Below are 14,266 nucleotides of genomic sequence, written 5' to 3' on the forward strand. Positions count from 1 at the left end.
TGTTTCATCTAGGTCCGAAAGGAGACCACTACCTGTCCACTGCATGCATAACCTATTTTTTTTCTCATTTTGTTCTCCCCTCTCTCAGAAATGGGTCTTTCTCAGGTCTCTATCCAGACACAGTGAGATCCATGTAAGACATTAGCCATTAGTTTAGCCTCCTGCTTCCAGTAACCTAACACAACCCATTAATCGCACTCCCCCGCATGCTTTAATCTCAACCTCAAATCTAATCTTTCATCAATTTATATCCAGGATTATACCAGCCCATGCAAAGCCATCATAAACAATACGCAAATTCTCTAACTCTTCACGTTGGATCGAACCAAATAACACCACATTCCAGTCACGAATCAATCCGCCGTTGTGGTCCCGGCCCGGGGCATGAATCAACAATGCCACGGGAGGGTCTCCCGGGTAGCACAGTGGTCTAGGGCACTGCATCGCAGTGCTAGCTGTGCCACCAGAGACTCTGGGTTCGCGCCCAGGCACTGTTGCAGCCGGCCACGACCGGGAGGTCCGTGGGGCGACGTACAATTGGCCTAGCGTCGTCCGGGTTAGGGAGGGTTTGGCCGGTAGGGATATCCTTGTCTCATCGCGCACTAGCGACTCCTGTGGCGGGCCGGGCGCAGTGCATGCTAACCAGGTCGCCAGGTGCACGGTGTTTCCTCCGACACATTGGTGCGGCTGGCTTCCGGGTTGGATGCGCGCTGTGTTAAGCAGTGCGGCTTGGTTGGGTTGTGTTTCGGAGGACGCATGGTATTCGACCTTTGTCTCTCCCGAGACCGTATGGGAGTTGTAGCAATGAGACAAGATAGTAACTACTAACAATTGGATACCACGAAATTGGGGAGAAAAGGGGGTAAAATTCAACAAAATAAAAAGAAAGAAACAGTGCCAAGATAAGCACGTCTGTTACTAGCCCAAGACAAACAGACAACCGTTGCGTGACAAATCTAAACATGCCGATCTGCTTTTGATCGGTTTCTGCTGATTTCTTCTGAGTTGCAACAATCATATGCTCATATATCCTAATCATCATATCCTCTGTTTGCAGTGCTGATGGACTTCAAAACCTCAAAGCAATCACAATGTATGTTCTCTGGGACTTTTTTATACATTGTATTTGTTCTTATAAAGCATATTGATATGGCAAACATTGATATTTCATTCCTATTGTATTAGATCTGATAGCTTTGCACAACTATTTGGTTAAACACACAAAACCCCCTCCCCCTCTTTAAACCGATCTACTACTCAGTGGGGATATACTGTAGAATTAACTCCTAACCAACGTTCGTGGTAGGCCTAATTAGCTAACTACTTAGGACTCACACTTAACCACTCCAGTAAGGATATCAGTAGCTACTACCGTCAAACAAATGGATGAGTTTAGCCATGGTTAGTTAGTTGGAATAGAGTAGTACTGTATTTGGTGTGCTGACACTTGCCCTACCTGTTCACTCATCAGACGCGATTACTTCTTCATGACTTGTCACTGAGGGATACATTTAAGCAGCTTCCAATTTTCACAGCTGTCAACACGCCACAAGTGTCACAACAGTGTGTGACTGTCACAACGCACGCTGACATCAACGCATCAGATGGCTGCACACACAGTTCATAGTGGAAGCCACCCTGATCTCTGTGACCAATGGGAAATACTATTTATACTACTGATATATGGCTATGTATGAATCAGAGACATTGATGTATTATTCTGTTATAGTAATTTATGTGTGCTGGTATTAATGTGTTTATAGGGAGGAAATGGCGCTGGAAATGTCACAACTTCTGGCTTGGTGGGTAATGGAGAGAAATAGTTTTTTCTCGGATCAATGATCACCTGAAATTGATTAATCAAATAAATCATTCCCGAAAAATTCAAATTCATTATTAAAATTGTTTACAATTCTAGTGCGCAAAGGGAAATTAAGAGATTTTACCAAGGATGTTATCTTGTTGATCAGTTTATTGTATCTTGAAATTAGACGTGTCTGCATGCGTGTGTGTATTTTGGGATGAAATCTGATTGTGTGCAAGCGACCACAACTATTGCACTTTGAACCCAACTAACTTCCTTAAAACTGGTTTAAGAAAGTTACTACTGCAGAAGTTACTGCAAACAACAAACACAGTTTTTTCCCCTTGGACATCAATGTACTCGCGATAAAGGAGCACAATATGTACTGCAATTGTTTTTTACCATGACGGTAAAAAAGCTACTCAGATCGGCAACAATAACGGTGGTGGGACAGCCAGTGACGCTGTTTCCCCTTACTATTGCATGCTATCTATAATAAGCGCTCTTTGTTAGAGCTAGTTGGCCAAAGCACTTTCAAGTCACCGTGTCTAAACTCTGTTACCCCCGGGAGCACTTTGAGGGGGTGACATGGCGACTATCCAGCGCTCAGCCCCAAAGGTCAGGTGAGCTGTCACCACCACACACAACATAGTCTCTCCCTGACATTCTTCTGTCACTCCGGTGTCTGCCCAGGCTGGCCCTCCTCTTACAGGGAGGCTTAACGTCCGAAGATTGGATTAGCACTAGAAGACCCAAGGATTCCTCTACAGTGGCCCAAAGCCTTGACCCTGCCACACAGACTCCCATACAGACCTGGAGGGCCACCCGTAAATAGGGGCCAAATCCTGCCTGTTGGGTTGTTAATTCGAGATCTCAGAAGCATGCTGCGGGAGGCGGGTAAAGAGCTGCAGACTGCTTACCGAAGCCGATCCGAGCGGGGATTCCGAGACATCCCACTGCTCTGACTTTTGAAAATGTATCATTCTCTTCTCTCCCTTCCTTGCGGGGAATGCAGGGGTCCACAGGTGCAGGCACTCAAAGCCGCCGGCGTGAGGAAGTACGACCTGAGCAAGTGGAAGTACGCCGAGCTGCGGGATGTCATCAACACCTCGTGCGGTAAGACTTTTCCCCAACCAGGGAAACCTGGGCAAGGTGGCGAGCTCTCGGGAGATTCATGATCCAGCTCTGTGCACCTCCATCACTCACGCCATCATTAATTCAGCCCCAATGTTAATAATTGAAAATCTGGCCAGTAACGCAACCTCTTCAAAGGTATAGCAAATGGGTTTTCGGGCAAATGGGTTTTCGCCCCACTCTAGACTTTCCTGCCTAGGCGTGATTTCCCCTGTAATTTTCACAGATAGCTAAAGTGGGAGGTCATTTCGAGGAAATTGCAACCGGGCCGAAATTGATAGAGGAATTCTATTTGGGTGAGGGTGTAAGATTAAGAGCCGACAGGAGTGTACATGCAGCTGCTACGTTGATGAGGGTACAGCGGGAAATTATTACCATTTAAGGTGAATTTGTGTTTTTCCCTCTGTACCCGTTTCAATATAAAAACGTGGAGGAAAGTCTTACCGCCTCAGTCTGATTCGACATGTGTGAATAGGCGAGATGAATAGGCCAGCTGTCAGTTGGGGAGCGCTTCGTACCAACACTTCCCCTAAGAGCATGCTGGTATCAACCAGGTGTTTGTGCTGTGGCAAGCACAGCACAAACACCTCAGATGATGGAAAATAGGGTCTAAGCTACAATATATGTGAGAAATTGACATTAAAGGAAAAAAAGTGACTGTGTATTTAAAAGAACTTGACAATGTTTATTCAAATAAATAAAATAGTTTGACAGCCCTGTTTTTAGGCTTTTAAATGATATCAAATTCAACCGTGTATTTTTTCCAGTGATGAAGACATGGTTGTCTCATGGTAGGTTGGGGTATGCAAAATGGGTCAACTTTGAGCACCTCTATCTCCTAAATATTTTGTCATTCAGTTCCAAAAAGTTACTTTCTGACCACTTCTGCTATTGGCAAATACACTACATGACCAAAAGTATGTGGACACCTGCTCGTCAAACATCTCAGTCCAAAATCATGGGCATTAGTATGGAGTTGGTCCCCCCTTTGCTGCTATAACAGCCTTCACTCTTCTGGGATGGCTTTCCACTAGATGTTGGAACATTGCTGCAGGGATTTGCTTCCATTCAGCCACAAGCATTAGTGAGGTTGGGCACTGATGTTGGGCGATTAGGCCTGGCTCGCGGTCGGCGTTCCAATTCATCCCAAGGTGTTCGATGCGGTTGAGGTCAGGGCTCTGTGCAGGCCAGTCAAGTTCTTCCACACCTATTTAAACAAAACATTTCTGTATGGACCTCGCTTTGTGCACGGGGGCATTGTCATGCTGAAACAGTAAAGGGGCATCCCCAAACTGCTGGAAGCACAGAATCGTCTAGAATGTAGTGTTAAGAATTCTCTTAACTGGAACTAAGGGGCCTAGCCCGAACCATGAAAAACAGCCCCAGACCACCCCCACCAAACTTTACAATTGGTACTATGCATTCAGGCAGGTAGCGTTGTACTGGCATCCATCAAACCCAGATTTGTCCGACGGACTGCCAGATGGTGAAGCGTGACTCATCACTCCAGAGACTGTTTCCACTGCTCCAGAGTCCAATGGCAGTGAGCTTTACACCACTCCAGCCGACGCTTGGCATTGCGCATGGTGCGGCTGCTCGGCCATGGAAACCCATTCCGTGGGCCATGGAAACCCATTTTGTGAAGCTCCCAACGAACAGTTATTGCGCTGACATTGCTTCCGAAGGCAGTTTGGAACTTGGTAGCTACGCGCTTCAGCACTCTGCAGTCCTGTTCTGTGAGGTTATGTGGCCTACCACTTCGCGGCTGAGCCGTTGTTGCTCCTAGATGTTTCCACTTCACAATAACAGCACTAACAGTTGACCGGGGCAGCTCTAGCAGGGTAGAAATTTGACGAACTGTGTTGTTGGAAAGGTGTCATCCAATGACGGTGCAATGTTGAAAGTCACTGGGCTCTTCAGTGAGGCCATTCTATTGCCAATGTTTGTCTATGGAGATTGCATGGCTGTGTGCTCGATTGTATACACCTGTCAGCAAAGGGTGTGGCTGAAATAGTAAAATCCACTAATTTAAACGGGTGTTCACATAATTTTGTATGTATAGTGTTTAGTTCAAATCAAATGGAATCACCCTAATGCATTAATTGTGGCGGAAATGTAAATTGGGAGGGTTGCGACAACTTTGTTACATTCTCCATGGCCCTTTTGAATTATTTACACCCATCCTGTTGCCACTTTCTCTCCTTGCATTTTGCTGTGAGGAAACTGAATTGTGACCTGTTTTCACAACCCCCAATTTTTATGTGTTCATTGTTTCCTGACAGGTGAAGATTAGAACTTGAGTATTATCTTGAAGAGTGGGCGATTCTACTACAGCGGAAGCAGGAACTATTTCGGTTATCTCAGATTGTTTTGTCATTTCTCACATAAAAACTTAATTGGGAGGAAGGATGTTTGACATGATTTTTACAGTTGTATCACACATTTTTGTTGTGAACTGTACATGATACAGACAACATATTGGTGTCATTATAATCCTTATAGTTTGCTTTAATATATGGAGTGTCTAAATTCTGAAATAAAATAATTCACATTAATTTATTCATCAATACAAATATTAATGTGAATATCTCAAAACTACCCTTTTTTTAATGTTGCTTACTTTTATGGAACAATATACTCTTCAAACACATAACATTTCCAGAGTGGGCTCTCTGGTACTTTTAATGATATTACCCATTTTATACATAGAAATTTACATTATAGGTCAATTAACCAATCACAGCCCTCCTTTAGGATTGCACATTCAGCAAGTCACCGGCAGAGGGAGTTCCGTTTGAATCCATTTACCGTTCACTGTGTTGGTGGTGTTCATAAAATGTATCATAACTTAAATAATTAATTATCAGAGAGCTCACTCTGGAAATGTTATGTACTTGTAGAGTACTGTACATTGTTCCCAAAAAAATCTTAAAACGAGTGTTAGAAAAAGTACTGAATTGTCATACTTGAGTAAAAGTAAAGATACCTTAATAGTCATTCTGCTCCTGAGCAAGGCAGTTAACCCACTGTTCCCCGGGCGCTGAAGACGTGGATGTTGATTAAGGCCGCCCTCCGCACCTATCTGATTCAGAAGGGTTGGGTTAAATGCGGAAGACACATTTCAGTTGAATGCATTCAGTTGTACAACTAACTAGGTATCCCCCTTTCCCTTACCCTAGAAAATGACTGAAGTGAAAGTCACCCAGTAAAAGTCTAAAATGATCTGGTTTAAAATATAATTTTTTTAAGTACTCAATGTCATACTTGAGTAAAAGTAAATACTATACATCAAATATATTATATTAAGCAAACCAGATACCACAATTATTATTTTTTATTCACGGACAGACCGGGGCACACTCCTACACTGACATAATTGATAGGTGCGTGAATTGGACCATATTGCTGTCCTGTCTGAGCATTCGACATGAAATTACTTTTGGGTATCAGGGAAAATATATGTGAGTATATTTTCTTCAGGAATGTAGTAAAGTACAGATAACCCCAAAAACTACTTAGGTACTACTTCAAAGTATTTATACTTAAGTACTTTACACAACTGCTTAAAATGAATATATTCAAATAGGTTTGTTTATTTCAGAATCGAAACATATTCCATATATTAAAGCACACTATAAGGATTATAATGACAATAAGATGTTCTCTGTATCATGTACGGTTCACTAATCAGTCTTACAGGAGGCATGTATAGGTCTAAAAAGGGCCTAAAATGGCCAATTTCATGATTTTCTCAAAAATGGTTTGTGATACAAATGTAAGAATTTCCAGAATAATTTGAGATACCAATAATATTTCCGGCTCCCTCTCGCGTGGAATCGCCCTAATATTATCTGTACCAAACGTTTTTTTTAACAGTAATTACATTAATGGAGGCCAGTGGAGGCTGGTGACTTGAAAAAATGTAGTAGGATGGGAGACCCACAGTATAGGCGCGTAACACACGGAGACGACAAAGTGTTGTTTAAAAAATCGTCAAAGACGAATTCTTTTAACCGAACACCATGCCCAAACCGGACGCGCGTGTGCCATCGTGCACAAATTGATTTTGTCCCCCCCAGATTAAGCGCGATCACGACACGCAGGTTGAAATATCAAAACAAACTCTGAACCAAGTATAATAATTTGGGGACAGGTCGAAAAGCATTAAACTTTTATGGCAATTTAGCTAGCAACTGCAAGCTAGCTAGCTAAATTGCCATAAATTTTTTAATGCTTGCTGTTGCTAGCTAATTTGTCCTGGGATATGAACGTTGTTGTTATTTTACCTGAAATGCACAAGTTCCTCTACTCTGACAATTAATCCACTTATAAAACGGTCAACCACATCATTTCTAGTCATTTCTCCTCCTTCCAGGCTTTTTCTTCTTTGGACATTATATGGCGATTGGCATCTAACTTTCATAATAAGGTGTATTACCATGACCGACCTCAGTTGATCTTTCAATCACCCACGTGGGTATAACCAATGAGGAGATGGCATGTGGGTATATGCTTCTATAAACCAATTAGGAGATGGGAGAGGCAGGACTTGCAACCGCGTTCAGCGTCACAAATAGACCTGACTTCTATTTTAGCGCTTGGCAGCGCAGACGCTCATTGGCGCTCGCGAGCAGTGTGGGTGCAATGATTGAATAACATGTATGTGTACATTTATTTTGCAACGCGAGCGGTGTGGTCAGCATGTAAAGCATTTAATAAAGTTGTTTATAGTACAATATTATGAGGAATCGGAATGAGAGGGCTACTTACAGTGTTAGAAAGGGATCACGGCAGTGATTGAATGAGGCATGAGTTGGTGTTCAGAGGCTTGACCAGTGCAGGACAGGATTTGACCGGGAAGACAAAAAACAATAACACAACACACTACACTTAGACAAAAGAGCTAAGAATGAGTTGGTCCAGGCAAGGAGTAAAATCATTGATGTAATAATGTGTTTGTGTATGTGATTGACTCTACATACAGTAGTAAGATACATTTTATATTTGTTCACATTCAATGTGCCAGTGGATGAGCAGGCACATGAGACGTGGCTTCAGTTCATGTCAGGAGAAAGTTGACAATGGTAGTGGAGTTGTCATCACCTCTTAATCAGGGAACAGGAGGAGACTTAGCTGTAAATATAAATAGCAGATACATTCCATAATAGCTGCGCCATCCTAGGTTTGGACAACGAGTTTCTCTATGAAGTTAAACTCAGACATCTCAAAATTCATAAAGTCAAACACAGATTGCACATCTAGCCCACTTGACACATCAAAGTAGCCCAAGAAACGTTCCTGAATAAAGCCCTGATCATCCACATAACTGACGATAACTGACGATAACTGACGATAACTGACGATAACTGACGATAACTGACGATAACTGACGATAACTGACGATAACTGACGATAACTGACGATAACTGACAATAACTGACAACTGCAAGCAGACTGGTTGCACCATAGGTCCCAGAGTGGAGGAGCAATTTTAACCCCATGGGGCCTGGAAAACTAGGAAAACTCTGGACCCTATAAGGTATGACAGGGATTAATCAGTTGTAAAAAGGTTTTATGTGGGACCAGTTTTTACTAATCAGGTCACATGGGGAGGATTAAAATCCTGTAAAAACTGCATCTACCTTATACAGTATTTGTTTATATAAATTATATTTAGACTAGATTAGGAGGGGGATTTCCTCTACCCAGACACAAAGACAACAACTCATAGACAATATAACTCTGAGCTTGCTTTATGCATGTTTGCATCATGCAGGCCTATGCAACTGTAGGCCTTATAAAACATTTTAATAGTTTTTTTAAACTATTATGTTGATTGATTAATTCCAGTTAATAATTTTGGATAAAAAATGTATCGGCAGCCTAGCCAGCCCAATTTTGAAAATGAACTACATTTGATCACATTCACATTTCAGCATAGGCTGTATGCAGCTGCTCTTATTAGTAGCCTACACTTCAGCAAGTTAAGCATCATAACGTGCAATTACCTCTGCAAGCTCCTTGTAGTTTCCCTTGTTGGCGTAACTTTCCCTCTCATCGTGTCCTCTAAAAGCAAATGCTTACATGCCCAACAGTGGTGTTGATAAGCCGCTTGAGAAACATCCCTGCATCTTCTTACTTTCTCGTTGTGTTGCGCAGTTTGAATACCCAGACCTTTGTCTTAATCGATGCAGCTTTTTCCCAGAAGCATGAATCTGATGTGGTCATTTATATGCTTCCCGCTTTTGTTTTGCCATTTAGCTGAATGATCGATGTTCTTCAGGTCACTGTACCCACCTTTCGACCAAGGCTCCGACTATCCAAAAAGCAGGCAAGGCCAGCGATACAGGCGGCTTGATGAAAGGCTCCTCGTTAACCAGCTATACGTTTGATACCAGTTGGTATTGAACGCCCTCACCTTTTCATCGTTCTTCATGAAACTGATCTCAGGCAGAGGTCGACCCTCGGTTTTAATTCACACCTTTTCCGTGTACCCCAGAGAATGAAAGTGGTTCTTCAACAAAAAGTCCACAACATTTTCGGCAGTGTTGGCCATTCTACCATTCTGGCGGAGAAAACTGCACACTAGTGCTGGTAGCTAGCTAGCTACTGAAGTTAGCAAGGCACATTTTATTAAATTGTAATAACTGGACACAAAAATAAAGTTCTAAACAAAGAAAACAATTTATAATATACCTCCTCCATCTCCTATAATTTGAATTGAATAATATCCAAAATGCTCTTCACTCTTAATCTCTATCCAAGCTTCTCAACGCATAGAACCCCCATAATGCTCTGTGGCACAATCCTAATACAACACACTAGGTTCATTCTCTGATCCTCATTCTATGATTGGATAGACATGTCACTTCATACTGCAAAAGCTTTGATTGGTTGGAGGACGTCCTCCGGAAGTGGTCCTAACTACCATATATGTCTATGGAAGGGGGTGAAGCCTACAAGCCTCCTAGGTTTTGTATTGAAGTCAATGTAGCCAGAGGAGGACGGAAGCTAGCTACACCACAGTGCTGTTGAAGTTACTGTAGACCTTCATTGCAAAACAGTGTATTTTAATCAATTATTTGGTGACATTAATATATTTAGTATAGTTTTATCTAAAAATGATTACTTTTGTAATGTTTCACAATTTAAAAAAAAATAATAATAATTTCACTTGAGGATGGTCCTCCCCTTCCTCCTCTGAAGAGCCTCCACTGATGGAGGCATTAAAGATCTACTCCCATAACCTTAAAGGATGAGTAAGTTACAGTATTTCAGAAGCTAGCATATTCATTACTTACCAGCAACAGCGGGCAAATCCCAATAAAACTACATGATGTTTTGAAGTTCACTTTCCTTGCTTTGTCTAACAAAACTATCATGAATCTAGCAAAGAAGTTTTGTGGGTGCAGTATTTATTTAGTTTCATAGCACTAATGTTTGCTATCAAGTCTCTCACACTGGCTTTAGCTGGGGCTGCCCAGGCAAGTCTGGGGGGTTGCCTAGCAACACGTGCCTCGAAGGTAGGCAATGTCTAGATGGCACGTGAAATTCCCATGAAAATGTATGGCGCAAACAGCTAGCGCGACAGCTATCAGCTAATAGGGAGAAGTAACTAACAATACTACATTATGGCATTCATTAATCATAAAACTATTGACATATAATAGAAATTTGGCTACATATTTGGGAAAAAATGTTTATGCTCATTCACTGTGGTTAAGTTCTGTTGATGTCATCCCTGTGTAGATATTGAGCTGCTGGCGGCATGCAGGGAGGAGTTCCATCGCCGTCTAAAGGTCTACCACGCCTGGAAGGCCAAGAACAAGAAACGTGACACAGCCACGGAGCAGAGGGCCCCCAAATCTATCACAGACTACGGTGAGATACCCCATCCTGGGCTATTGTGCTACTGTAGGCTACCCTCATCAACCCAGGATTGTGTTCAGACATTAATACGTTTTGTCTTAACCCCGCTATTACCATTTCCTGTGTCCATTGCAGACATGTTTTCAACAGTAACATCCTTTTTTCATCTGTTTTCTTTCTGTGACCATATTTGACCTTGAAAGTTGTGTTACAGGTAACTGACAAAATAAAGGAAACACCAACATAAAGTGTCTTAATAGGGCGTTGGGCCACCACGAGCCAGAAAAGCTTCAATGCACCTTGACATTGAAGTGTCTGGAACTATATTGGACTGATGCGACACCATTCTTCCACGAGAAATTCCTTAATGTGGTGTTTTGTTGATGGTGGTGGAAAACGTTGTCTCCGGCACCGCTCCAGAAACTCCCATAAGTGTTCAACTGGGTTTGTGATCTGGTGACTGAGACGGCCATGGCATATGGTTTACATCGTTTTCATGCCCATCAAACGATTCAGCGACCATTCGTGCTCTACGGATGGAGGCATTGTCATCCTATGGGGGTATATCCATGATAGCCAAAATAATGGCCTGCCCAGCATTTTTATACATGACCCTAAGCATGATGGGATGTTATTTGCTTAATTAAACTCAGGAACCACACCTGTGTGGAAGCACCTTCTTTCAATATACTTTGCATTCCTTATTTACTCAAGTCTTTACATTATTTTGGCAGTTACTTGTACGTCCACACAGAGTACCTAATTTGCTAGCAAGGTACTCATTTGCCCACTTGTCAATGTACTTTCCCAAAGGGAAAAAGTCTCACAATTGCATTCATGTCAGATTAACATGGAGGGCAAAAACCCAAGAAGAAGCAGCAATGCTTCGGTGAGCCCCCGGTGGGTTACATGAGGTAAAAACAGTGGGGTTTGTCTTCACAGCTTCACCGTCTCTTCTCCCGATAATGATGGAGGAGGATTAATGTCCACTTTATAAATTGCCTTCCTGTTATTCCTGACATTCAATTAGTGTTCTTAAAAGCCTGGCCCCAAAACCTAGCTCCCATCTGCGTCAAAAGTATTTGTTCCAATTAGACTCAGCTGCCACAACGCATCATCGGGTTTAGCTGTGCGCTACCATGACCGCGTGCTCTATCCAGTCAAGCATGGTGTATTCAACTCAGACAACAGGGGCGGTTGGAAATCATGTTTAAAGAAAGTATTATTTAGTTACATGAAAGCTACCCAGCTTTCAGCTACTCATTTGTTGATGTGAAAGCTTCTAAAAGGCATGTTGAACCCATTTTATATGCCTTTTGTTTGGCTGCAGTTCTCTCTTCTCTCGCTAATGGAAGCAGGTCTCGGCAAGTCTGCCATGTAAGAGGAGAGAAAGCAGCTTACCTGGCTTTTCACCCATAGCATTGTTTGTTTATTTTATGCCATCTTTGATGTCCCATATTTTCACACTTTCATGTTTTTGCTTCCTTCCACCACCCTATGATTTAATCATTCAACTCAGTCATGTTCTAACACTTTGCAAATAAATTGCTTCAAACACTGCTGTGTAAATACAGTATTGCTCCGCTTACAAAAAAAATAATTCTACATTTTATTTGCCCCAGTAATCACACAATGTCATAGTAAAGCAGTATTGTGGCAGTAACAAGAACATCAAACCCGCCACACACAGCCCAACAGAACCCGGCTCCAGCCGTGGCCGCCCAGCAGCAGGAGATAGACATGAACCGCCAGCAGCGCTACTTCCGCATCCCCTTCATCCGTCCCAGTGACCAGTATAAGGATCCCCAGAACAAGAAGAAGGGCTGGTGGTACGCCCACTTTGACGGGCCCTGGATCGCCAGGCAGATGGAGCTACACCCAGACAAGCAGCCCATCCTACTGGTGGCAGGTGGGTCCCTCGGGCTAGATCAGCTTCATATGTTCTTTATATGTACATTGATGTGTTTGTAATATGAAACTCTGTGCTCTATGTCATAGTGCATGTTGTGAATGTGGTTATCCTATCCTAAAAAAATATCCCTATTCAATCATATGTTATCCTTTCCTGTGTGTGTATTAAATCCTGTTTTTGACTGTCAGTGTCCCTCCTCTCTCTCACTCTCTCCCCCCCACACATCCTTAGGAAAAGATGACATGGAGATGTGTGAGCTAAGCTTGGAGGAGACGGGCCTGACCACGAAGAGGGGTGCTGAGATCCTCCCTCGGCAATTTGAGGAGATCTGGGAACGCTGCAACGGGAACATGTACCTGCGAAACGCCATCGAAAGCAGACAGGCCAGGCCCACGTACGCCACAGCCATGCTGCAGAACCTCCTCCAGTGAACCAGAGGAGCACCCATGTCCATGGGCTCAAAAGGAATACAGTAAATAAAGGGAAGAAAGCAGAAGCACTCCCTGTTATAGCAGTCTTTGAGGCTAACTGTTATCTCACTAAGGGCATTTAAACATTTTACTTAGATTTGTTGATGTTGGTTTTGTTTCTTTGTTAGTTTGCTGTGAATATACATACCAATTTACATCTCGTCCTCAAGCAATGACCTCCGCTTGAATAAAAATTTTACTACGAGGCCTTAACTATTTTATTGGTATTAATGAGAAGTTTCAGATTGGCCTTTCCTCAAGACAGTCTTAATTGTATATTCATGTTTAGCTGTTAAATGAAATCTAAGCACTGTTGGAACTATTGTATTTGATTGAATAAATTGTTGCAAATATTTGGCTTTATGACTGGAGAGCTCTAGGAATAATTGATTTTGTCGACACATTTTCAGGATAATGCAGCTGCAATGTTCCTCTGTCCATAGGGCTGGTATTTCCATAATGCTGGGGCAGGTTGTATCCTTGATGTTGAATTTGTTGCTGTTATTTTTTTTAAGAAAGCTTATTTTACATTTTGTATTTTCATGACAATGAAGCGTACCAGCTCACATCTTTTAACAATGGACATTGCAGGACTTTTGCAATGATAGATGATTCATAGAAAGGCAGATGACATGATATATTTATCAAAAATAACATCTTGTTTATGACTTTGTCGAAGACTATTTTGAATGTCATCGTTAACCATACAGGAGGTTAGTTAGAGCACAAACCTCTTTGGGGTGTAGTGAAAATATACACTTTCCGATAATGGCATAGTGAAAGAAATCGGAGTCACTGTATTTGTATTCCATAGTGACAGATTGTATTTTCATCTAATAACTCCTTTTTAAAAGAAATTGTAGAATTTGTAAACGTCTTTTTATAGAGGGAACTCCCAAGCACTTTCTGTTCACCACTAATATAAAACACTAAAAACCGAATTGTCCAACTATTTTAATAACATTGTTGAAAGTTTAAGGTTTCTAGGTGTGAATTGTATTGGTCTTTCAATCTAGATTGCTTGACTTCTTTTGCCTATCCTTGATGTTCTGATATGAGTAATTCATCTCATTGTGG

At 42.1% G+C, this 14,266-nt stretch overlaps 1 protein-coding gene across 1 annotated transcript in view; it reads left to right on the forward strand.

Moving 5' to 3' along the window:
- Positions 1 to 13,402, forward strand: part of LOC120023588 (unconventional myosin-VI-like) — an 83,609-nt gene extending 70,207 nt beyond the window's left edge. The window contains exons 29-35 of the mRNA XM_038967622.1: positions 89 to 133; positions 1,058 to 1,093; positions 1,764 to 1,802; positions 2,820 to 2,920; positions 10,688 to 10,819; positions 12,498 to 12,716; positions 12,951 to 13,402. Of these exons, the coding sequence (XP_038823550.1) occupies positions 89 to 133; positions 1,058 to 1,093; positions 1,764 to 1,802; positions 2,820 to 2,920; positions 10,688 to 10,819; positions 12,498 to 12,716; positions 12,951 to 13,150 (772 nt within the window). The 3' untranslated portion in view covers positions 13,151 to 13,402. The remainder of the gene's footprint in view (positions 1 to 88; positions 134 to 1,057; positions 1,094 to 1,763; positions 1,803 to 2,819; positions 2,921 to 10,687; positions 10,820 to 12,497; positions 12,717 to 12,950) is intronic.
- Positions 13,403 to 14,266: the final 864 nt, after the last annotated feature.

This window comes from Salvelinus namaycush, chromosome 28, assembly GCF_016432855.1.
Source record: "Salvelinus namaycush isolate Seneca chromosome 28, SaNama_1.0, whole genome shotgun sequence".
Classification (NCBI taxonomy): domain Eukaryota; kingdom Metazoa; phylum Chordata; class Actinopteri; order Salmoniformes; family Salmonidae; genus Salvelinus; species Salvelinus namaycush.